The sequence below is a fragment of the Oncorhynchus mykiss genome, chromosome 1 (genome assembly GCF_013265735.2).
Source record: "Oncorhynchus mykiss isolate Arlee chromosome 1, USDA_OmykA_1.1, whole genome shotgun sequence".
Classification (NCBI taxonomy): domain Eukaryota; kingdom Metazoa; phylum Chordata; class Actinopteri; order Salmoniformes; family Salmonidae; genus Oncorhynchus; species Oncorhynchus mykiss.
The window spans coordinates 89,899,853-89,925,214 of record NC_048565.1 but is presented as its reverse complement, the minus strand read 5'-3'; the positions used below and the strand labels follow the sequence as shown (position 1 = coordinate 89,925,214).

The 25,362-nt window shown below is 45.4% G+C and overlaps 3 protein-coding genes across 9 annotated transcripts in view; 2 read left to right on the top strand and 1 right to left on the bottom strand.

The window, feature by feature from the left end:
- Window positions 1-4,754, bottom strand: part of LOC110489354 (activating signal cointegrator 1 complex subunit 1) — a 50,199-nt gene extending 45,445 nt beyond the window's left edge. For all 4 annotated transcript variants that reach the window (XR_005053298.1, XM_036988422.1, XM_036988437.1 and 1 more), the window contains exons 1-2: window positions 4,546-4,754; window positions 4,123-4,231 (exon numbers count right to left, since the gene is read on the bottom strand). Coding sequence is in view for 3 of the 4 variants with exons in the window: in XM_036988422.1 (XP_036844317.1) it covers window positions 4,123-4,231; window positions 4,546-4,663 (227 nt within the window). In the remaining variant the exon portion in view is untranslated. The remainder of the gene's footprint in view (window positions 1-4,122; window positions 4,232-4,545) is intronic.
- A 2-nt stretch (window positions 4,755-4,756) lies between these two features.
- On the top strand, window positions 4,757-12,917 carry LOC110519290 (anaphase-promoting complex subunit 16). Of its 3 annotated transcripts, none has more exons than XM_036988442.1 (5): window positions 4,765-4,976; window positions 5,321-5,467; window positions 11,997-12,071; window positions 12,363-12,476; window positions 12,515-12,917. In XM_036988442.1, exons 2-4 carry the CDS (start codon window positions 5,326-5,328, stop codon window positions 12,470-12,472), a joined length of 327 nt encoding a protein of 108 aa, XP_036844337.1. In that variant the 5' UTR covers window positions 4,765-4,976; window positions 5,321-5,325; the 3' UTR covers window positions 12,473-12,476; window positions 12,515-12,917. The 3 variants fall into 3 exon arrangements, with proteins under 3 accessions (XP_036844352.1, XP_036844337.1, XP_036844343.1); XM_036988448.1 differs by having other exon boundaries at window positions 4,842-4,976; window positions 5,307-5,467; XM_036988457.1 differs by having other exon boundaries at window positions 4,757-4,976; window positions 12,371-12,917.
- A 9,779-nt stretch (window positions 12,918-22,696) lies between these two features.
- Window positions 22,697-24,877, top strand: LOC118966075 (DNA damage-inducible transcript 4 protein-like). 2 transcript variants are annotated; one of them, XM_036988401.1, is made up of 3 exons: window positions 22,697-22,859; window positions 23,125-23,396; window positions 23,579-24,877. In XM_036988401.1, the coding sequence occupies exons 2-3, from the start codon at window positions 23,189-23,191 to the stop codon at window positions 24,082-24,084; spliced, it is 714 nt and encodes a 237-aa protein (XP_036844296.1). In that variant the 5' UTR covers window positions 22,697-22,859; window positions 23,125-23,188; the 3' UTR covers window positions 24,085-24,877. The 2 variants fall into 2 exon arrangements, with proteins under 2 accessions (XP_036844296.1, XP_036844302.1); XM_036988407.1 differs by having other exon boundaries at window positions 22,711-22,978.
- Window positions 24,878-25,362: the final 485 nt, after the last annotated feature.

The following is a 25,362-nucleotide window of genomic DNA, read 5'->3' as shown; positions in this document are numbered from 1 at the left end:
TCTCTGGTGCGGTTACACTTGGCCATCGTTTACATATTGTGCTGCAACGTTCGGTCTCTGGTGCGGTTACACTTGGCCATTGTTTACATATTGTGCTGCAACGTTCGGTCTCTGGTACGGTTACACTTGGCCATTGTTTACATATTGTGCTGCAACGTTCGGTCTCTGGTACGGTTACACTTGGCCATTGTTTACATATTGTGCTGCAACGTTCGGTCTCTGGTGCGGTTACACTTGGCCATCGTTTACATATTGTGCTGCAACGTTAGGTCTCTGGTGCGGTTACACTTGGCCATTGTTTACATATTGTGCTGCAACGTTCGGTCTCTGGTGCGGTTACACTTGGCCATTGTTTACATATTGTGCTGCAACGTTCGGTCTCTGGTGCGGTTACACTTGGCCATTGTTTACATATTGTGCTACAACGTTCGGTCTCTGGTGGGGTTACACTTGGCCATTGTTTACATATTGTGCTGCAACGTTCGGTCTCTGGTGGGGTTACACTTGGCCCTCGTTTACATATTGTGCTGCAACGTTCGGTCTCTGGTGCGGTTACACTTGGCCATTGTTTACATATTGTGCTGCAACGTTCGGTCTCTGGTGCGGTTACACTTGGCCCTCGTTTACATATTGTGCTGCAACGTTCGGTCTCTGGTGCGGTTACACTTGGCCATTGTTTACATATTGTGCTGCAACGTTCAGTCTCTGGTGGGGTTACACTTGGCCATCGTTTACATATTGTGCTGCAACGTTCGGTCTCTGGTGGGGTTACACTTGGCCATCGTTTACATATTGTGCTGCAACGTTCGGTCTCTGGTACGGTTACACTTGGCCATCGTTTACATATTGTGCTGCAACGTTCGGTCTCTGGTGCGGTTACACTTGGCCATTGTTTACATATTGTGCTGCAACGTTCGGTCTCTGGTACGGGTTACACTTGGCCATCGTTTACATATTGTGCTACAACGTTCGGTCTCTGGTGGGGTTTACACTTGGCCATTGTTTACATATTGTGCTACAACGTTCGGTCTCTGGTGGGGTTTACACTTGGCCATCGTTTACATATTGTGCTGCAATGTTCGGTCTCTGGTGCGGTTACACTTGGCCATCGTTTACATATTGTGCTGCAACGTTCGGTCTCTGGTGCGGTTACACTTGGCCATCGTTTACATATTGTGCTACAACGTTCGGTCTCTGGTGGGGTTACACTTGGCCATTGTTTACATATTGTGCTGCAACGTTCGGTCTCTGGTGCGGTTACACTTGGCCATTGTTTACATATTGTGCTGCAACGTTCGGTCTCTGGTGCGGTTACACTTGGCCATCGTTTACATATTGTGCTGCAACGTTCGGTCTCTGGTGCGGTTACACTTGGCCATTGTTTACATATTGTGCTGCAACGTTCGGTCTCTGGTGCGGTTACACTTGGCCATCGTTTACATATTGTGCTGCAACGTTCGGTCTCTGGTGCGGTTACACTTGGCCATTGTTTACATATTGTGCTGCAACGTTCGGTCTCTGGTACGGTTACACTTGGCCATTGTTTACATATTGTGCTGCAACGTTCGGTCTCTGGTACGGTTACACTTGGCCATTGTTTACATATTGTGCTGCAACGTTCGGTCTCTGGTGCGGTTACACTTGGCCATCGTTTACATATTGTGCTGCAACGTTAGGTCTCTGGTGCGGTTACACTTGGCCATTGTTTACATATTGTGCTGCAACGTTCGGTCTCTGGTGCGGTTACACTTGGCCATTGTTTACATATTGTGCTGCAACGTTCGGTCTCTGGTGCGGTTACACTTGGCCATTGTTTACATATTGTGCTACAACGTTCGGTCTCTGGTGGGGTTACACTTGGCCATTGTTTACATATTGTGCTGCAACGTTCGGTCTCTGGTGCGGTTACACTTGGCCATTGTTTACATATTGTGCTACAACGTTCGGTCTCTGGTGGGGTTACACTTGGCCATTGTTTACATATTGTGCTACAACGTTCGGTCTCTGGTGGGGTTACACTTGGCCATTGTTTACATATTGTGCTACAACGTTCGGTCTCTGGTGCGGTTACACTTGGCCATTGTTTACATATTGTGCTGCAACGTTCGGTCTCTGGTGGGGTTACACTTGGCCATTGTTTACATATTGTGCTGCAACGTTCGGTCTCTGGTACGGTTACACTTGGCCATTGTTTACATATTGTGCTGCAACGTTCGGTCTCTGGTGCGGTTTACACTTGGCCATTGTTTACATATTGTGCTACAACGTTCGGTCTCTGGTGGGGTTACACTTGGCCATTGTTTACATATTGTGCTGCAACGTTCGGTCTCTGGTACGGTTACACTTGGCCATTGTTTACATATTGTGCTGCAACGTTCGGTCTCTGGTACGGTTACACTTGGCCATTGTTTACATATTGTGCTGCAACGTTCGGTCTCTGGTACGGGTTACACTTGGCCATCGTTTACATATTGTGCTGCAACGTTCGGTCTCTGGTACGGTTACACTTGGCCATTGTTTACATATTGTGCTGCAACGTTCGGTCTCTGGTGGGGTTACACTTGGCCATTGTTTACATATTGTGCTGCAACGTTCGGTCTCTGGTGCGGTTACACTTGGCCATTGTTTACATATTGTGCTACAACGTTCGGTCTCTGGTGCGGTTACACTTGGCCATCGTTTACATATTGTGCTACAACGTTCGGTCTCTGGTGCGGTTACACTTGGCCATCGTTTACATATTGTGCTGCAACGTTCGGTCTCTGGTACGGTTACACTTGGCCATTGTTTACATATTGTGCTGCAACGTTCGGTCTCTGGTACGGGTTACACTTGGCCATCGTTTACATATTGTGCTGCAACGTTCGGTCTCTGGTACGGTTACACTTGGCCATTGTTTACATATTGTGCTGCAACGTTCGGTCTCTGGTGGGGTTACACTTGGCCATCGTTTACATATTGTGCTGCAACGTTCGGTCTCTGGTGGGGTTACACTTGGCCCTCGTTTACATATTGTGCTGCAACGTTCGGTCTCTGGTGGGGTTACACTTGGCCCTCGTTTACATATTGTGCTGCAACGTTCGGTCTCTGGTGGGGTTACACTTGGCCATCGTTTACATATTGTGCTGCAACGTTCGGTCTCTGGTGCGGTTTACACTTGGCCATCGTTTACATATTGTGCTGCAACGTTCGGTCTCTGGTGGGGTTACACTTGGCCATCGTTTACATATTGTGCTAAAATGTTTACGTCACATACGAATTGCGTGAAGTATTGAAACTCCAAAACCAACAGAACCATATACAGACCAGCGTACTGAAAGTCCGGCTACAAAACACTTCCCTGTGGACAACGGGTAATGTAAATCAAAATGAGGTTTATTCAACATTTTCATCTGTAATGGGACGGTTCGGAAATGTTGAGCTCACGCGTTAGAGACGAGAGTGTGGGTCATCTAGTCCCGGATTCTAAAATGGACTAACAACCTCATATGCAGTCATCGACTCATGAAGTGCATCCCAAATGGCACCCTATTCCCTTAGGGCTCTGGTCAAAAGTAATGCACTATATAGGGGATAGGGTACCATTACCATCTCTGAAACTGGAAACACTTATCTCCCTCACTAGCTTTAAGCACCAACTGTCAGAGCAGCTCACAGATTACTGCACCTGTACATAGCCCACCTATAATTTAGCCCAAACAACTACCTCTTTCCCAACTGTATTTAATGTATTTATTTATTTTGCTCCTTTGCACCCCATTATTTTTATTTCTACTTTGCACATTCTTCCATTGCAAAACTACCATTCTAGTGTTTTACTTGGTATATTGTATTTACCTTGCCACCATGGCCTTTTTTGCCTTTACCTCCCTTATCTCACCTCATTTGTTCACATTGTATATAGACTTGTTTATACTGTATTATTGACTGTATGTTTGTTTTACTCCATGTGTAACTCTGTGTTGTTGTATGTGTCTAACTGCTTTGCTTTATCTTGGCCAGGTCGCAATTGTAAATGAGAACTTGTTCTCAACTTGCCTACCTGGTTAAATAAAGGTAAAATAAAATAAAAATAAATACAACATTTTAGGGCGCATAGCCTACATGGTGTTTGTAACTCACTTGTAAAGAACACTTGGGACATCAATGGCACAGCTGAAACCTTTGTCCGTCTGTTCTATGGAGTGGCTGTCACAGAACTCTTCTTCTTCTTCGTCAAACTGTTCACTTGCTAATCAAAACAACAACGTGCATTTGTGAGATTGGCAAGAACATTTTGGTGTTCCATAATAGGTACATAGCAGGTACAAAAGGGAGAGGAGACAGCTACATTTAGAGGAGACAAGCATCCCACAACCCAATGTGGTGGTCAATTGGTCAGCTATAACTAGCTAAGTCTCAGTAGAATAAAGTCAATAATCTGGTAGTACTGTACAGTATTGTAGCCATCTGTCTTATCTAGCTAGCTAGCTAGCTAGAGTTATCTGGGGGTGTAGGGCGCTAGCACCACTGAGGTATAATGGCTGGCACTGAGGACCTAGCTACCTGGTGGTCCCATGTAGGAGTCGTCCTCTTCCCCCTCTTCATACTGGTCTTCTTTGATCGTATTTCTTCTGTATACTCTTCCACTTATGTTGATCAATGATGGACGTAAGATTTCCATTGTAGCAGTTATCTTGAATAGTAAATAAAACGATGTATACTGTAGTGGATAGTAGCTGCCAACTACGTGTGGACTCTTTGGCTGTTTTGCGACATACGGCAGTTTGACGTAAAGTAACCAGCTGATTACGTCGTCGCTGATCTCTAAACCGCATGGATAGACATTCCGCGCTCGCAACAAATGAATGATGCGCCGATATCAACATTTGATTTATATATCGCCCAAGCCGTAAAGCGGGGGTTATTGTTGGGGTAGCTAACCAGAAACATAAACAAAAGCAGAAGTTAGCCTGCCGCTTTCTCCATCACCAGTGGTAGGTTCATCACTTCAATAATAATCGTATGTCTGATTTATTATGCGGAAAGTTTGCTTCAGTAGTAAATGCGCTGTGTTTCATGTTTCATGCTATGTTTGTCAGTTTATTATTCATAATGTTGTTAGCCTTGTGTTGTTAGCCAACGTTAGCTAGCTAGTCATGCTAATGTAATATGACAAAGATTTGTATAACGTGTTCTATCTGTGCTAATGCTGCTCAGCTAACGTTAGCTAAATTTACTTTGAATAAATATTGCTGGTCATTTGGGACTGTATTTATCCGCAATACACGACTCTGAACTTGGTGATCATGATTTTGCCGTTGTTGTTCCTCTTCCTCAGTTGGAATGGCAGCCTCCTCCTCATCCTCCTCTGCCGGAGGGGTTAGTGGGAGTTCCGTGACTGGCTCTGGATTCAGCGCGTCTGAGCTCATCCCCCCGCGTAAGGTCCTCTACACTTATCCCAAAGGAGCCGGGGAGATGATGGAAGGTAGGCTTTCTTTGACACAGGCCAATCATCAGTGGCTTTGGAATATAGGTTCAGAACGTTGCAAGAGACAAGACCGGTGATGAGGATTCTTTTGGAGTTCTAGAAAACCTTGTCTGTTCTGTACATTCTACCTGCAACATTCTGAACATTGTTATTGGCTCTGATTGCAATATGAATCGTGCTCATATCCCATATACAGTGATGTTGTGTGTTTCAGATCGATTAATGTTTATGTGTGTGTGGTTAGCTACTGTACATGTGTGTGTGGTTCTGAATACTTGCCCCTTCTGTACATCTGCCCAGCCACACTTCTCTTACAACTATTCTATCTGGCTTCAAGTCAAGTGTAGATTGTTTATCTTGTGGGTAAAATCCAGACAATGTGTCCCTGGAACTTTTCACTGTTCCCTTAATGACCTAGCTACCATGCGTCGTAGTTGGCTCTTCCTCCAGGAGGACGTGCACTGCTACCAGCGACAGTCAATACTCTGCCCCAACGTCACCCCACAACGCGCATCGCCAGTGTGCCCCACTTCCCTCACACCCAAATCAATCTGGCTTCAAGTCAAGTGTAGTTAGTGATCCTTTGATCTAGAGTTGGTGACCCATGATCCTTTGAATCATAGTTGGATCTTCATCCAACAGAGGACGTACATGGGCACCAGCAAGCAGTCAGTGCTCTGCCAATGGGTCAGCCCACAACACCCACCACCAGTTTTGTCACATCACACAAGAGGATCTGTTTGTTTGAACCCAATGGGCCATCTGGCTCCTTGCCCCTGCTTTGTGCATCCCAAATGACACCCTATTACCTACGTTGTGCACTAATTTTGACCAGAGCCTTATGTGCCAGAGTTGTACACTATATTAGGATAGGGTGCCCCATCCTTTGTTACCTCATAGACCCCAAATCAAACATTGTGTTGTAATGAATGTCTTAGTTTGGATCATTGTGCTGGAAAGCACTGGGTGTTCAGAGGACTAATGGGCTCACTGTTAAGTGGGACAGCAGTGAAGCTGGTGGCCAGGGTTGGGGTTCTTTTCCACTTTGTTTTTGGGGCCTGTGCCATAGGGCGGCGCACAATTGGTCCAGCGTCATCCGGGTTAGGGGAGGGTTTGGCCCGGGGTAGGTCGTCCTTGTAAATAAGAATTTGTTCTTACCTGACTTGCCTAGTTAAATAAAATTAAAAAATATATATTAAAAAATGATTAATAAATGGCACCCTATTCCCTATACCAGGGATCATCAACTAGATTCAGCCGCGGGATGATTTTTGTTTTTACTTGAGTGGATGGTCGGGGGCCTGGACATAATCAGAAATCGCAAGAAGGCCAAACAGATTGTTTTAGTCAAATATTATATCAAACCTTGCTTACTTGTATACTGTATATGATCAGATGTGTCTCTCTATTCTGCCCAGGAATACTTGGGAACAGATTTCTCAATAAATGTAATCACTTGGAGCTGATGTTTTGATTATTTTGGCCAACATTGAAAATGGGGGGGACCGAATTCGGTCCTTGGGCCGCCAGTTGAAGAACCTAATCCTACCTTGTGCACTAATATCATGTGGGCCATGGTCAACAGTAGTGCACTGTCTAGGGCCATGGTCAACAGTAGTGCACTGTCTAGGGCCATAGTCAACAGTAGTCCATTGTCTAGGGCCATGATCAACAGTAGTCCATTGTCTAGGGCCATGGTCAACAGTAGTGCACTGTCTAGGGCCATGGTCAATAGTAGTGCACTTTCTAGGCCCATGGTCAACATGTCTAGGGCCATGGTCAACAGTAGTACACTGTCTAGGGCCATGGTCAACAGTAGTGCACTGTCTAGGGCCATGGTCAACAGTAGTGCACTGTCTAGGGCCATGGTCAACAGTAGTGCACTGTCTAGGGCCATGGTCAACAGTAGTGCACTGTCTAGGGCCATGGTCAACAGTAGTCCATTGTCTAGGGCCATGGTTAACAGTAGTGCACTGTCTAGGGCTATGGTCAACAGTAGTGCACTGTCTAGGGCTATGGTCAACAGTAGTGCACTGTCTAGGGCCATGGTCAACAGTAGTGCACTGTCTAGGGCCATGGTCAACAGTAGTGCACTGTCTAGGGCCATGGTCACCAATAGTGCACTGTCTAGGGCCATGGTCAACGGTAGTGCACTGTCTAGGGCCATGGTCAACGGTAGTGCACTGTCTAGGGCCATGGTCAATAGTAGTGCACTGTCTAGGGCCATGGTCAACATGTCTAGGCCCATGGTCAACAGTAGTACACTGTCTAGGGCCATGGTCAACAGTAGTGCACTGTCTAGGGCCATGGTCAACAGTAGTGCACTGTCTAGGGCCATGGTCAACAGTAGTGCACTGTCTAGGGCCATGGTCAATAGTAGTGCACTGTCTAGGGCCATGGTCAACAGTAGTGCACTGTCTAGGGCCATGGTCAACAGTAGTGCACTGTCTAGGGCCATGGTCAACAGTAGTGCACTGTCTAGGGCCATGGTCAACAGTAGTGCACTGTCTAGGGCCATGATCAACAGTAGTCCATTGTCTAGGGCCATGGTCAACAGTAGTGCACTGTCTAGGGCCATGGTCATTAGTAGTGCACTGTCTAGGGCCATAGTCAACAGTAGTGCACTGTCTAGGGCCATGGTCAACAGTAGTGCACTGTCTAGGGCCATAGTCAACAGTAGTGCACTGTCTAGGGCCATGGTCAACAGTAGTGCACTGTCTAGGGCCATAGTCAACAGTAGTGCACTGTCTAGGGCCATGGTCAACATGTCTAGGCCCATGGTCAACAGTAGTGCACTGTCTAGGGCCATGGTCAACAGTAGTGCACTGTCTAGGGCCATGGTCAACAGTAGTGCACTGTCTAGGGCCATAGTCAACAGTAGTGCACTGTCTAGGGCCATGGTCAACATGTCTAGGCCCATGGTCAACAGTAGTGCACTGTCTAGGGCCATGGTCAACAGTAGTGCACTGTCTAGGGCCATGGTCAACAGTAGTGCACTGTCTAGGGCCATGGTCAACATGTCTGGGCCCATGGTCAACGGTAGTGCACTGTCTAGGGCCATGGTCAACAGTAGTGCACTGTCTAGGGCCATGGTCAACAGTAGTGCACTGTCTAGGGCCATGGTCAACAGTAGTGCACTGTCTAGGGCCATGGTCAACATGTCTGGGCCCATGGTCAACGGTAGTGCACTGTCTAGGGCCATGGTCAACAGTAGTGCACTGTCTAGGGCCATGGTCAACAGTAGTGCACTGTCTAGGGCCATGGTCAACATGTCTAGGCCCATGGTCAACAGTAGTACACTGTCTAGGGCCATGGTCAACAGTAGTGCACTGTCTAAGGACATGGTCAACAGTAGTGCACTGTCTAGGGCCATGGTCAACAGTAGTGCACTGTCTAGGGCCATGGTCAACATGTCTAGGGCCATGGTCAACAGTAGTCCATTGTCTAGGGCCATGGTTAACAGTAGTGCACTGTCTAGGGCCATGGTCAACAGTAGTGCACTGTCTAGGGCCATGGTCAATAGTAGTGCACTGTCTAGGGCCATGGTCAACAGTAGTGCACTGTCTAGGGCCATGGTCAACAGTAGTGCACTGTCTAGGGCCATGGTCAACAGTAGTGCACTGTCTAGGGCCATGGTCAATAGTAGTGCACTGTCTAGGGCCATGGTCAACAGTAGTGCACTGTCTAGGGCCATGGTCAACAGTAGTCCACTGTCTAGGGCCATGGTCAACAGTAGTGCACTGTCTAGGGCCATGGTCAACAGTAGTGCACTGTCTAGGGCCATGGTCAATAGTAGTGCACTGTCTAGGGCCATGGTCAACATGTCTAGGGCCATGGTCAACAGTAGTCCACTGTCCAAGGCCATGGTCAACAGTAGTGCACTGTCTAGGCCCATGGTCAACAGTAGTGCACTGTCTAGGGCCATGGTCAACATGTCTAGGGCCATGGTCAACAGTAGTGCACTGTCTAGGGCCATGGTCAACAGTAGTGCACTGTCTAGGGCCATGGTCAACAGTAGTGCACTGTCTAGGGCCATGGTCAACAGTAGTGCACTGTCTAGGGCCATGGTCAACAGTAGTGCACTGTCTAGGGCCATGGTCAACAGTAGTGCACTGTCTAGGGCCATGGTCAATAGTAGTGCACTGTCTAGGGCCATGGTCACCAATAGTGCACTGTCTAGGGCCATGGTCAACGGTAGTGCACTGTCTAGGGCCATGGTCAACGGTAGTGCACTGTCTAGGGCCATGGTCAATAGTAGTGCACTGTCTAGGGCCATGGTCAACATGTCTAGGCCCATGGTCAACAGTAGTACACTGTCTAGGGCCATGGTCAACAGTAGTGCACTGTCTAGGGCCATGGTCAACAGTAGTGCACTGTCTAGGGCCATGGTCAACAGTAGTGCACTGTCTAGGGCCATGGTCAATAGTAGTGCACTGTCTAGGGCCATGGTCAACAGTAGTGCACTGTCTAGGGCCATGGTCAACAGTAGTGCACTGTCTAGGGCCATGGTCAACAGTAGTGCACTGTCTAGGGCCATGGTCAACAGTAGTGCACTGTCTAGGGCCATGATCAACAGTAGTCCATTGTCTAGGGCCATGGTCAACAGTAGTGCACTGTCTAGGGCCATGGTCAATAGTAGTGCACTGTCTAGGGCCATAGTCAACAGTAGTGCACTGTCTAGGGCCATGGTCAACATGTCTAGGCCCATGGTCAACAGTAGTGCACTGTCTAGGGCCATGGTCAACAGTAGTGCACTGTCTAGGGCCATGGTCAACAGTAGTGCACTGTCTAGGGCCATAGTCAACAGTAGTGCACTGTCTAGGGCCATGGTCAACATGTCTAGGCCCATGGTCAACAGTAGTGCACTGTCTAGGGCCATGGTCAACAGTAGTGCACTGTCTAGGGCCATGGTCAACAGTAGTGCACTGTCTAGGGCCATGGTCAACAGTAGTGCACTGTCTAGGGCCATGGTCAACATGTCTGGGCCCATGGTCAACGGTAGTGCACTGTCTAGGGCCATGGTCAACAGTAGTGCACTGTCTAGGGCCATGGTCAACAGTAGTGCACTGTCTAGGGCCATGGTCAACATGTCTAGGCCCATGGTCAACAGTAGTACACTGTCTAGGGCCATGGTCAACAGTAGTGCACTGTCTAAGGACATGGTCAACAGTAGTGCACTGTCTAGGGCCATGGTCAACAGTAGTGCACTGTCTAGGGCCATGGTCAACATGTCTAGGGCCATGGTCAACAGTAGTCCATTGTCTAGGGCCATGGTTAACAGTAGTGCACTGTCTAGGGCCATGGTCAACAGTAGTGCACTGTCTAGGGCCATGGTCAATAGTAGTGCACTGTCTAGGGCCATGGTCAACAGTAGTGCACTGTCTAGGGCCATGGTCAACAGTAGTGCACTGTCTAGGGCCATGGTCAACAGTAGTGCACTGTCTAGGGCCATGGTCAATAGTAGTGCACTGTCTAGGGCCATGGTCAACAGTAGTGCACTGTCTAGGGCCATGGTCAACAGTAGTCCACTGTCTAGGGCCATGGTCAACAGTAGTGCACTGTCTAGGGCCATGGTCAATAGTAGTGCACTGTCTAGGGCCATGGTCAATAGTAGTGCACTGTCTAGGGCCATGGTCAACATGTCTAGGGCCATGGTCAACAGTAGTCCACTGTCCAAGGCCATGGTCAACAGTAGTGCACTGTCTAGGCCCATGGTCAACAGTAGTGCACTGTCTAGGGCCATGGTCAACATGTCTAGGGCCATGGTCAACAGTAGTGCACTGTCTAGGGCATGGTCAACAGTAGTGCACTGTCTAGGGCCATGGTCAACAGTAGTGCACTGTCTAGGGCCATGGTCAACAGTAGTGCACTGTCTAGGGCCATGGTCAACAGTAGTGCACTGTCTAGGGCCATGGTCAACAGTAGTGCACTGTCTAGGGCCATGGTCAATAGTAGTGCACTGTCTAGGGCCATGGTCAACATGTCTAGGCCCATGGTCAACAGTAGTGCACTGTCTAGGGCCATGGTCAACAGTAGTGCACTATCTAGGGAACAGAGTGCCATTTGTGACACATTGTGTGCTAGTTGATTATTTTGGCTAGTCTTTTTATTCTCCAGCAAACTGAACGGTGGCACATGTTGGCATAATGTGAGGAGTTATGTCATGTTTTAGCCAACTCCTCTACTTACTTACTCGGTAATTACTGAGGATTGTGCTCGCCCGGAGGATTGGGTATTAAATAGTTTGTACCACAAAACCATATACTATAATACGTTATGTTATATAATAGATCTATAGCCTAATAGTTTAGTGTGAGTGCGTGTGTGCGTGCGTGCGTGAGTGTGTGCGTGCGTGCGTGTGCTGGTTTGGGTTGTGATCCAGAAGGCACGTTTCCATTCTTGTTGTTTAAACTATTTCAGGGCTAAACTAACTTGTCTACCACTACAGTATTTTGTAACATGTGCTAGTTGAGGAAAGCGTAACAGTTATTGATGTGATAGTGAACATGAACTCTTGTGTCTTCAGACGGCTCAGACAGATTTCTGTGTGAGTCTGTGTTCAGCTACCAGGTGGCGTCAACACTGAAACAAGTGAAGCACGGTAAGTCCATCAGTCTCTTCATTCAGTTATTTTATTGCTGTTGTCTTTTAAAAAATACAAAAAAAATAATGCCTAAGAGTGCATCTCAAATGGCACCCTATTCCCTATATATAGTGGACTACCTTCAACCAGAGCCCTATGGCGCTGGTCAAAAGTAGCCCACTATATAGGGAATAGGGTGCTATTTAGGACACATTTGTTGTTTAGGGAAAAATAACTCTGGTAAGGGATACAAAGGAATGCAATGCTTTGATCTAACAGCACATTTCACTGATCTGTTTTTTTTTTTAGATCAACAGGTATCTAGAATGGAGAAACTGGCCAGTTTGGTTGAAGAGCTGGAAGCAGATGAGTGGCGTTACAAACCAATCGAACAGCTTTTGGGATTTACTCCGTCTTAGAGGTTCAAATAAAGACCTGCCCAGTAGCCCGCTAGCTGGTCACCACTGGAGGAACACGTTGACCACAGAACACGACTTTATTTCCAACACGTTTGCTTTATTGTCATTTGTTGTGTCATTCCCACAGGGAAGGATGTTCCTGCCTGTTATTGGCCAATGATTAGCTGTGGTCACTAACTGGAGGAAGGAACACCCTGATACGAGAGAGCTATTGTTGTGACCTAAAAAAAAAAAAAAACTTTATCACTGCAATGAATTATGAATTGAGTAATTAATCATGTTATAGTGGGGAAATTGATGCATTCGTGTTTTACTAGTGTTTTTTTTTTAAATAAACTAAATTATATTAAGGAATAAGGAATCCTCTTCCTATGTATTAAAATGAAAACATGACGTACTTGGATTATCATTTATTAAATATTGAAATAAAAATATACAGAATCAATTGTATTCGAGTTATTTACTGTTTTATAACATTATTACAATGGATTATTTGTTATCACACAGTTGAAAACAATTAGAACCAGGCTAATTGTATTACTGTAAATACCAAGGTCAAGGAGAATGTAGGGCAACACAATAACATCTGCAGCAACAGCCAGGCCTGTTATTCCCCACACATTCTGAAGGGAGGGGACTGAACAGGCTGATGTTCTGGATGACGGTGCTAGTACGTCCATGTGTCGATGCCCTCGGAGCTGCTCTCAATATGCAGATACACACACACACACAATAACATCAGGCAGTCAGTCATTAAAGGACAAGGGGAGAGAGAAGTAGGTTTTGTTAATAAATAACCACCATTCTGTCTACACTACCAGGGCTGTAGGTGTTCTGTCTACACTACCAGGGCTGTAGGTGTTCTGTCTACACTACCAGGCTGTAGGTGTTCTGTCTACACTACCAGGGCTGTAGGTGTTCTGTCTACACTACCAGGGCTGTATGTGTTCTGTCTACACTACCAGGGCTGTAGGTGTTCTGTCTACACTACCAGGCTGTAGGTGTTCTGTCTACACTACCAGGGCTGTAGGTGTTCTGTCTACACTACCAGGGCTGTAGGTGTTCTGTCTACACTACCAGGGCTGTAGGTGTTCTGTCTACACTACCAGGGCTGTAGGTGTTCTGTCTACACTACCAGGGCTGTAGGTGTTCTGTCTACACTACCAGGGCTGTATGTGTTCTGTCTACACTACCAGGGCTGTAGGTGTTCTGTCTACACTACCAGGGCTGTAGGTGTTCTGTCTACACTACCAGGGCTGTAGGTGTTCTGTCTACACTACCAGGGCTGTAGGTGTTCTGTCTACACTACCAGGGCTGTAGGTGTTCTGTCTACACTACCAGGGCTGTAGGTGTTCTGTCTACACTACCAGGACTGTAGGTGTTCTGTCTACACTACCAGGGCTGTAGGTGTTCTGTCTACACTACCAGGCTGTAGGTCTTCTGTCTACACTACCAGGGCTGTAGGTGTTCTGTCTACACTACCAGGGCTGTAGGTGTTCTGTCTACACTACCAGGGCTGTAGGTGTTCTGTCTACACTACCAGGGCTGTAGGTGTTCTGTCTACACTACCAGGGCTGTAGGTGTTCTGTCTACACTACCAGGGCTGTAGGTGTTCTGTCTACACTACCAGGGCTGTAGGTCTTCTGTCTACACTACCAGGGCTGTATGTGTTCTGTCTACACTACCAGGGCTGTAGGTGTTCTGTCTACACTACCAGGGCTGTAGGTGTTCTGTCTACACTACCAGGGCTGTAGGTGTTCTGTCTACACTACCAGGGCTGTAGGTGTTCTGTCTACACTACCAGGGCTGTAGGTGTTCTGTCTACACTACCAGGGCTGTAGGTGTTCTGTCTACACTACCAGGGCTGTAGGTGTTCTGTCTACACTACCAGGGCTGTATGTGTTCTGTCTACACTACCAGGGCTGTAGGTGTTCTGTCTACACTACCAGGCTGTAGGTGTTCTGTCTACACTACCAGGGCTGTAGGTGTTCTGTCTACACTACCAGGGCTGTAGGTGTTCTGTCTACACTACCAGGGCTGTAGGTGTTCTGTCTATACTACCAGGGCTGTAGGTGTTCTGTCTACACTACCAGGGCTGTAGGTGTTCTGTCTACACTACCAGGGCTGTAGGTGTTCTGTCTACACTACCAGGGCTGTAGGTGTTCTGTCTATACTACCAGGGCTGTAGGTGTTCTGTCTACACTATCATGTTCTGTCTACACTACCAGGGCTGTAGGTGTTCTGTCTACACTACCAGGGCTATAGGTGTTCTGTCTACACTACCAGGGCTGTAGGTGTTCTGCTAACACTACCAGGGCTGTAGGTGTTCTGTCTACACTACCAGGCTGTAGGTGTTCTGTCTACACTACCAGGGCTGTAGGTGTTCTGTCTACACTACCAGGGCTGTAGGTGTTGTCTACACTACCAGGGCTGTAGGTGTTCTGTCTACACTACCAGGGATGTAGGTGTTCTGTCTACACTACCAGGGCTGTAGGTGTTGTCTACACTACCAGGCTGTAGGTGTTCTGTCTACACTACCAGGGCTGTAGGTGTTCTGTCTACACTACCAGGCTGTAGGTGTTCTGTCTACACTACCAGGGCTGTAGGTGTTCTGTCTACACTACCAGGACTGTAGGTGTTCTGTCTACACTACCAGGGCTGTAGGTGTTGTCTACACTACCAGGGCTGTAGGTGTTCTGTCTACACTACCAGGCTGTAGGTGTTCTGTCTACACTACCAGGGCTGTAGGTGTTCTGTCTACACTACCAGGGCTGTAGGTGTTCTGTCTACACTACCAGGACTGTAGGTGTTCTGTCTACACTACCAGGGCTGTAGGTGTTCTGTCTACACTACCAGGGCTGTAGGTGTTGTCTACACTACCAGGGCTGTAGGTGTTCTGTCTACACTACCAGGCTGTAGGTGTTCTGTCTACACTACCAGGGCTGTAGGTGTTCTGTCTACACTACCAGGGCTGTAGGTGTTCTGTCTACACTACCAGGACTGTAGGTGTTCTGTCTACACTACCAGGGCTGTAGGTGTTCTGTCTACACTACCAAGCTGTAGGTGTTCTGTCTACACTACCAGGGCTGTAGGTGTTCTGTCTACACTACCAGGGCTGTAGTTGTTCTGTCTACACTACCAAGGACAGACTGTTTACCAGGAGTCTGATCAGTACAGTCCAGGGACAGACTGTTGTTTACCAGGAGTCTGATCAGTACAGTCCAGGTACAGACTGTTGTTTACCAGGAGTCTGATCAGCAGGGTGCAATGTTACAGGATATTGGGATAGAACTGTATTGTGGAACTTATATGTTGTCTGTAATGTCCAGTAGAATAGAGCATTTTAAAATGTCAGCTCTATTCTTATGGCATTTCTATCTGCGGTGTTCCTCCACAGTGTTTGTCTACTGAGCGTGGCCCTGGCAGAGATCCAGTCTCTTTCACCCTGGTGTTTGGTGGGTCTTATTGAATCAGAAGTCAGGAAATGTGCTGTACTTGGTGATCACACCAGTGAATGAATGTTTTTCAGTTGAATGAGCAGTGGGGAAGCTCAGTGGTTGGTTGACTGTACAGAATGTACTGTACTAGTTTACAAACTTTTTTTTTTTCAATAAAAGGGTGTGACTAACCGAGAGGAACACTTCTGGGTCCTAAAGTTAGTCCAGTTAAAACTTGTTTTTAACCAAGCTCCTGTTTCTCTACACTTTGTGTCTCTTGTTGTGTCCGTTGGTAGATTTGTATTTTTACAAAGTACACATAATAAAAGTTATTTCAAACAATCAACTTGCCTCTACTGATTTCGGTAACCTATCTATTTTCCTTGATCAGATAGAGACAAAGGTTGTTGAAGGTAAAAGTCATTTTATGACAGCACATTGTTTGTCTTGCTGCAGTTCACATTGTGTGCATTGTGCCTTGTCTAGCAGTTCAATCTCCTTGACTAGTACAGTCCGTCCATCTCTCGTCATGTGTTGTTTCACTGCATATGTGATACCTGGCTGCCATCCAAAAACTGTTATTTTCTTCCTCTGGCAGACCACAAAAGCCTGGTTGAGAATGTGTTCTCCTACTAGCAGCAAGGCCTGATACAGAACACACTAGTTTACCAGCCGATCACTTTATTCTGCCAATTTTGGGACAGTAAAAAGTGACTTTACTGAGCCGATGCAACACAACTTAAGTTAGTTCCTAATCAGTAGGTATTTTTGTGAGTCCGATATTTTATGATTACTCATATTTTCTTTTTCAAGTAGCATGTTTAGTGTACATGTGGAGGGTGTCAGAAGTATTTTAAACATATGACTAAGGCATACTGGGGTTTAGATAGCACCACTATGGCTACCATGCTGGTTGCAGTTGTCTTAGATGATAGAAGGAATAGTACTGCCATGTCTGTAGACTTGTCAAAAGCTTTTTATACTGTAGACCATGTTATTCTGTTGAATAAGCTGTCCTGATAGGGTAATATAGACCATGTTATTCTGTCCTGATAGGGTAATATAGACCATGTTATTCTGTCCTGATAGGGTAATATAGACCATGTTATTCTGTCCTGATAGGGTAATATAGACCATGTTATTCTGTCCTGATAGGGTAATATAGAACATGTTATTCTGTCCTGATAGGGTAATATAGACCATGTTATTCTGTCCTGATAGGGTAATATAGACCATGTTATTCTGTCCTGATAGGGTAATATAGACCATGTTATTCTGTCCTGATAGGGTAATATAGACCATGTTATTCTGTCCTGATAGGGTAATATAGACCATGTCATTCTGTTGAATAAGCTGTCCTGATAGGCTTGGGTACTGATGCTTGCTGATGATTTCGTAATTATCTCAATGACAGAACTCAGGCCATCAAGGTAGATGAGGTCAAATCCGAGATCCTTGAGTTACATACCTCGGCCTGCTAACGTTTACAATCTATATAGAAATGAAGAAGCATTAGTAATGCTGTAAACAACTGTAATATTCATTTTGTGTGCAGACGATAGTGTTGTATTCCATTACTGCTGTCACGTCCTGACCTTAGTTCCTTTTGATGTCTCTATTTTAGGTTGGGCAGGGCGTGAGTTGGGGTGGTACATTCTATGTTGTTTTTCTAGGTTTGCTTTTCTATGTGTTTGGCCTGGTAAGGTTCCCAATCAGAGGCAGCTGTCTATCGTTGTCTCTGATTGAGAACCATACTTAGGTTGCCTGTTTTCCCCGCTATGATTTGTGGGTAGTTGTTTTCACCATACAGAACTGTTTTGATTTTCATTTCTTTCCTTCACGTTGTTATTTGGTATTTTTTCGTGTTCTGATGTAATAAATTATCATGGACACTTACAACGCTGCATTTTGGTCCGATCCTTCCTACTCCTCATCAGACGAAGAAGTTCGTTACAACTGCATCAGTTGGCCAAGTCTTTTCACGTTTAAAATCTGATTTGCTAGCACTGCAGAGGTAGGTCACTGTTGGATCTACAGTTGGTGGTAATTACAAACAAAACCAAACGCATGCTTTTGTTCTAGGTCCTATAATCCAGATTTAAATGAATTTGTAATGACTAGTTTTAATGCTGCACAAATTGAGCGAGTTCCTTCCTACAAATATCTTGGTATCTGGCTTGATGACAAAATGTAATTTAAAAAAGAAGATAAGTTCAAGTTTGGTTTCTTTTACAGAAACAAAGCAAAACAAAGCATGTCTGACTTTCGATATCAGGAAGGATATTGTCCAGGCCACTTATGTCTGTTTTAAGATTCTGGGGATATTCTCTAAATGCCTGCAGCAGCAACTATACTTAAACCAGTAGATGCTGTTTTCCATTGGGCCCTTAGGTTTATTACTGGTTATGGTTCTAGAACTCAACGTTGTGCCATTAGGTTTATTACTGGTTATGGTTCTAGAACTCAACGTTGTGCCATTAGGTTTATTACTGGGGATGGTTCTAGAACTCAACGTTGTGCCATTAGGTTTATTACTGAGGATGGTTCTAGAACTCAACGTTGTGCCATTAGGTTTATTACTGAGGATGGTTCTAGAACTCAACGTTGTGCCATTAGGTTTATTACTGGTTATGGTTCTAGAACTCAACGTTGTGCCATTAGGTTTATTACTGAGGATGGTTCTAGAATTCAACGTTGCGCCATTAGGTTTATTAATGGTTATGGTTCTAGAACTCAACGTTGTGCTTTGTTTCAAAAAAGTGGGTAGGGCTTCTTTGTAGGTAAGGAGAGAGTAGCATTATCTTGTGTGAATTTACAAAGCACTCGTGCAGAAACCTCCTATGTATCTGTCGTCATTAATTACACTTAGACTTACAAATGACCAAACCCGGTTACAGGCTTGGATAACACTGGAGGCCCCTTCGGTCTCCACAGAGTTGGAGAAAGATGCTTTTGTTTTTTTTTCTGTGCCCTTTATGTGGAACAACTCAGAGCTCTCTGAAATGAGATGTTCTGGTCCCCCATTGGTCAGTTCAGAGTCATGATCAGAGCTCTCTGAAATGAGATGTTCTGGTCCCCCATTGGTCAGTTCAGAGTCATGATCAGAGCTCTCTGAAATGAGATGTTCTGGTCCCCCTTTGGTCAGTTCTCCTCTATGTTGATAAATGTGATACATTTTTCTTAATATATTTTGTATATTGTATATTGTGTATATACACTGCTCAAAAAAATAAAGGGAACACTTAAACAACACAATGTAACTCCAAGTCAATCACACTTCTGTGAAATCAAACTGTCCACTTAGGAAGCAACACTGATTGACAATAAATTTCACATGCTGTTGTGCAAATGGAATAGACAACAGGTGGAAATTATAGGCAATTAGCAAGACACCCCCAATAAAGGAGTGGTTCTGCAGGTGGTGACCACAGACCACTTCTCAGTTCCTATGCTTCCTGGCTGATGTTTTGGTCACTTTTTAATGCTGGCGGTGCTTTCACTCTAGCGGTAGCATGAGACGGACTCTACAACCCACAGAACTGGCTCAGGTAGTGCAGCTCATCCAGGACGGCACGTCAATGCGAGCTGTGGCAAGAAGGTTTGCTGTGTCTGTCAGCGTAGTGTCCAGAGCATGGAGGCGCTACCAGGAGACAGGCCAGTACACCAGGACACTTGGAGGAGGCCGTAGGAGGGCAACAACCCAGCAGCAGGACCGTTACCTCCGTCTTTGTGCAAGGAGGAGCAGGAGGAGCACTGCCAGAGCCCTGCAAAATGATCTCCAGCAGGCCACAAATGTGCATGTGTCTGCTCAAACAGTCAGAAACAGACTCCATGAGGGTGGTATGAGGGCCCGACGTCCACAGGTGGGGGTTGTGCTTACAGCCCAACACTGTGCAGGACGTTTGGCATTTGCCAGAGAACACCAAGATTGGCAAATTTGCCACTGGCGCCCTGTGCTCTTCACAGATGAAAGCAGGTTCACACTGAGCACATGTGACAGATGTGACAGTCAGGAGACGCCGTGGAGAACGTTCTGCTGCCTGCAACATCATCCAGCATGACCGGTTTGGCGGTGGGTCAGTCATGGTGTGGGGTGGCATTTCTTTGGGGGGGCCGCACAGCCCTCCATGTGCTCGCCAGAGGTAGCCTGACTGCCATTAGGTACCGAGATGAGATCCTCAGACCCCTTGTGAGACCATATGCTGGTGCGGTTGGCCCTGGGTTCCTCCTAATGCAAGACAATGCTAGACCTTATGTGGCTGGAGTGTATCAGCAGTTCCTGCAAGAGGAAGGCATTGATGCTATGGCCCGTTCCCCAGACCTGAATCAAATTGAGCAGATCTGGGACATCATGTCTCGCTCCATCCACCAACGCCACGTTGCACCACAGACTGTCCAGGAGTTGGCGGATGCTTTAGTCCAGGTCTGGGAGGAGATCCCTCAGGAGACCATCCGCCACCTCATCAGGAGCATGCCCAGGCGTTGTAGGGAGGTCATACAGGCACGTGGAGACCACACACACTACTGAGCCTCATGTTGACTTGTTTTAAGGACATTACATCAAAGTTGGATCAGCCTGTAGTGTGGTTTTCCACTTTCATTTTTGAGTGTGACTCCAAATCCAGACCTCCATGGGTTGATAAATTTGATTTCCATTGATAATTTTTGTGTGATTTTGTTGTCAGCACATTCAACTATGTAAATAAAAAAGTATTTAATAAGAATATTTCATTCATTCAGATCTAGGATGTGTTATTTTAGTGTTCCCTTTATTTGTTTGAGCAGTGTATGTTTGCTGTATTTATGCAGGGCTCATCTGAAAAAGAGGCCCTAGTCTCAGCATGACTTCCCTGACATAATAACTGTAATAATACTATGCAACATGACATGTAGCCTAGCGGTTAGAGCGTTGGTCCAGTAACCGAGAGGTTGCTGGTTCAAATACCCGAGCAGACAAGGTGCAAAATATGTCGATGTGCCCTTGAGCAAGGCACTTAACCCTAATTTGCATCAGGGGTGCTGTACTACTATGGCTGACCCTGTAAAACAACACCTATCATACTACTATGACTGACCCTGTAAAACAACACCTATCATACTACTATGACTGACCCTGTAAAACAACACCTATCATACTACTATGACTGACCCTGTAAAACAACACCTATCATACTACTATGACTGACCCTGTAAAACAACACCTATCATACTACAATGACTGACCCTGTAAAACAACACCTATCATACTACTATGACTGACCCTGCAAAACAACACCTATCATACTACTATGACTGACCCGGTAAAACAACACCTATCATACTACTATGGCTGACCCTGTAAAACAACACCTATCATACTACTATGACTGACCCTGTAAAACAACACCTATCATACTACTATGACTGACCCTGTAAAACAACACCTATCATACTACTATGGCTGACCCTGTAAAACAACACCTATCATACTACTATGACTGACAATGTAAAACAACACATTTCACTGCACCTAATCCGGTGTATGTGACAATGATTTTTTTTTTAAACCACAGAACAATGCAAAACGTGTCCCTGCATCCTCCAAACACAAAACCAACTAATTTGTTTATCTGCATTAAGAACATGATGTTCACGACATGAAGATAATGTTCCAACCCACTTCCTGAAAACAGTTCCTCACACTCAATAGTCACCATGTTATCCTTTTTATAGTGACATCAGCAACATGATCAACAGATAAGGTATTACAGACAGTTCAGCAATACGTCTGAGACTAATATAATGTCGTTTGTTGATAAAGGATCAGTATACCTGTAAATGCTCTCTGCCTTGCTGTACAAATGGTAACAGAGAATATTCTATCCTGTGGGGAGTGGAAGATGCAAAGTTACAATATACAGTATGTACTACAACAGCAGCTGAGCATAACATAGTAACATACCTGGACTGAATAACACAAAGAGCTGTTACTGTAACCAACTGATGAATTGACATAATGTAAAGACAACATGAAAACGTATAAAGTCGAGCTGTATTATAACCAGAAGTGTGTCCATTGTCTGCGGTTCTCTTGTTTATCTGCAGTGGACAGTTTCTATGCCTATTGCCTGTGGTTTGGGGGGTGGGGGGTACATGGGATGACAAAACAACATTTTCGACAGTTATTCTCGCAAGTAAAATCATAGCTATGCACCACCAAATGATGACAAAACATTTTCGACAGTTATTCTTGCAAGTAAAATCATAACTACGCACCACCAAATTGATGACACTGCTGTTGTAAGTTATTTTTAGGGTATCAGGTAAAATGCATGTTGTATCTAGAACTATGTGTAGTGTAGTAAGCAGTGGACTATGCCTACTCAGCTGGTACAATGTAATACGCTCAGTTTAAATCAGATACATGGTTCCAAACCCATGACGTAATGTTACACTTTCTGCTTAGTCAATGTATTGCGTCCTATTATTTTGGAAATGAACAAGTGCACGGAGTTTTAAGATGTCCTGGCTATGTCCGGGCTAGTACTACGTGCAACAAAGACTGTAGCTGGTGTTTTTCCTGATCAGAAAATACATTTTGAGGGTCCCACCCCCCCTTCACCATGTCTGTGTCCTTCCTTCTGCCCCCTCTGTGATTAACCGCATGTTACCAGGCAAGATAGAACACCGATGACGTGCCCCTGCTTCTGATTGGCTGAAGAGTGAGAGCTGGGCGCGCTGTCCTGCCTCTGATTGGCTGAAAAGTGAGAACTGGGCGTGCTGTTCTCCCGTCTGCATATTTAAACAGTTTCGTCGTTGCAGAATATCTGCAGAGCTGAGTAGCTGTGCGACGGGAGAGTTACATGTAAAGTCGGCTTGACTGGGAAGCCTTTGTCCTCAATCGCAGCAACAAAAATAAATAAACTGGATTAGCAACAGAAAGAACATTTCCACGTTAGCAACATATCTTTGTAAGTATCATTACTGTCGCTGGCTATTGTTTCAACCTATTGTCTCGACCGTCAACTTTGAACAAGGGAATGAAAGGACTAACGTTAGCTAGCTTAGTCAACTGCCTTTCCTCCACTCGGTAAACGTTTATTACAATAGATAACTAGCTGTATTGTTAGATTGTCTGATGTATAAATTCTAGCTAGTCAACGTTACTGTACCTAGCGAGCTACTCTTCATTTCAAATTCAGTGGTCTCATCTTTTGCCCTTATTTCTCTCCACAGAACCTGATCTATGATCCCTGAGACTTGGAAAGTTACAAGAAGTTGAACACTTGACCAGTTGGAAATGATGCATGCACTTCCTACAACCATGATGGTCCATGATTTAGATATCTTCAGCTCATCTCCTTCTCCAATGGACGCCACTGCCAAAAGGTCTTCATGGGGGAAACTGGTGCAGAAGTTAACGGACTTCAGTGGAGACGGCCAGAGCAGCCGTCACAGTTTAGACTCCGACTCAGACAATGGCAGCAGGACTGATCTCTCAGACTCCGGTAAATATTTAATAACTCGACCTAGCCTGGTGCCCGGACCTGTTTGTGCTGTCTTATTGAGGATAGGAGTTGGCTATTAATACAGAAACAAACAGATCTGAGACCAGGTTATTGCTAGTTTGACAAAAACAAAAGATCTACCTGATGTTCTGTATGACTAAAACTGCCCTCTGTCTTTTCAGGGTTTGACTTTCCCTCTATCTCCTCATCTGATGACTTCAGCAACGTGCTATATGAGGATCTCCTCTCAATGGAGGAGACCCTTCTGAAAGAACTTGTGCACCTAATTGCCAGTAGCTTAAGGGAAGCCAAAGACGGTGCCCTTAGATGTTCGAAACTACTCATCCCTGAGAAGCTTCTAGAACACATAGGCCAAGAGCTCCTTCACCTGGCGGCCAGCGAGCCCTGTGGCCTGAGGGGGGCTCTCATAGACCTCTGTGTGGAACAGGGGGAGGTGTGTCAGAGTATGGAACAGATCGCGGTGGATCCATATCTCGTCCCTACCTTCCAGCTCACACTGGTGCTGAGGCTCGATTCTGGAGGACTGTGGCCCAAAATCCAAGGGCTTTTCTCCACGAAGTCTCCATCCAGTCCCGTAAAGAGACAGGCGATTAGACTGAGCACGGGCTTCAGAGTGATCAAGAAGAAACTGTACAGCTCTGAAGAGTTGCTCATTGAAGAATGCTGAAAGAAACCAAAGAGACTTTCTTTAGATATTTTTCTAATAAACCTTGTACCAAGTGTCCTACCTACAACGCTCATCAGAGCCCTAGTGATCAACGTTTGGGATTCTAGTCAAATGTATGATTTTTCTAGGACATTTTCTTAACTGTTAAGATGAATCGCCGATTACTTTGCTATGTTCATTATTTGCCGATTGGCGTTCCTGTGTAGGGGAGCCACCGTAAATGGTACGTGGAAAGTTAATAAGAACAACTATTGTGCTTAAGAGAATGGAACAGGGAGCCACACAGTAAATGGTACGTGAGTAGTTTAGTGTGCTTAAGAGAATGGTGTTAACTCAAACACTGAAAAATGAAGTTTCTGGCACTTTTGCAAACCACTAATATCTATTTTTATACAAGATGGGTGGTTTGGTTTTCCATTTATTATTAAAAATGTTTACCTGTTTCTATTGAAACCAGACAATGGCAGCTAGCTGTGTGGTAATGTTTGTATGTAGCCATTTAGAAACTGTGGTAATATAATTTTTTTCTTCATGGCATTTCATTGTACACTATGGTGAGGGGACCAGATTGACATGTTTGGTTAGAGACCAACATTACTTAGCAGTACTGGCTTCTCCGTCCATTCTGTGAACCACAGGTCAGTTTACTTGATTCTTTATTTCCGGTTTCGACTGGATTGTCCTCCTGCATACTCATCTGTGCATCGTTTTATTTGATATTCAAATATCTGTACTGTCTTGATACTTTCCATTTTATGAACCTCGGACAATAAAATATTTTTTTTTTACAAAACTCATTGTTGCTTTGACCAAACCTTTCAGATTGTCTAATGAGACTCCACTTTTACCTCATTGACTCAAGAACCCCATATGTAGGTTGCACACAGTGGCTGCATTTTACACAGGCAACAAAATTCTGTCCCCCCCACCCCCCCCACTGATTGGGCTTGACTTTTGATCAGTTAGATCAGATCTTTATTCTTCTTTAGATCTTATATCTAATTGGGACAAATGATCCACATTTATCTGCCTGTGTATTGTGTAAAAGCAGCCAGAGTAGGAAAGGCTCATCATTAGATGAACTGGAACATGAATAGTTCTGAAGGATCATGAAGCAACACAGCATTAGATACTAGGATTCTTTGCAACACAGGCGCATTTTTTTTGTTTTTCTCCATTCATTGAAGGGCCTTTGTCTCCACTTGTTTTTCTCCTTGCGTTAGCGCCCTCTAGCGATACAGAGAGTGAACTACAGGTGTTGACCATAAACTGAGAAAT

Coding starts and splice junctions, on each gene's coding strand:
- LOC118966075 (XM_036988401.1), top strand. CDS start 23,189: ATGATGCATGCACTTCCTACAACCATGATGGTCCATGATTTAGATATC. Junction 23,397..23,578: donor GACTGATCTCTCAGACTCCG/GTAAATATTTAA, acceptor CTGTCTTTTCAG/GGTTTGACTTTCCCTCTATC.
- LOC110519290 (XM_036988442.1), top strand. CDS start 5,326: ATGGCAGCCTCCTCCTCATCCTCCTCTGCCGGAGGGGTTAGTGGGAGT. Junction 5,468..11,996: donor AGCCGGGGAGATGATGGAAG/GTAGGCTTTCTT, acceptor TTGTGTCTTCAG/ACGGCTCAGACAGATTTCTG. Junction 12,072..12,362: donor ACTGAAACAAGTGAAGCACG/GTAAGTCCATCA, acceptor TTTTTTTTTTAG/ATCAACAGGTATCTAGAATG.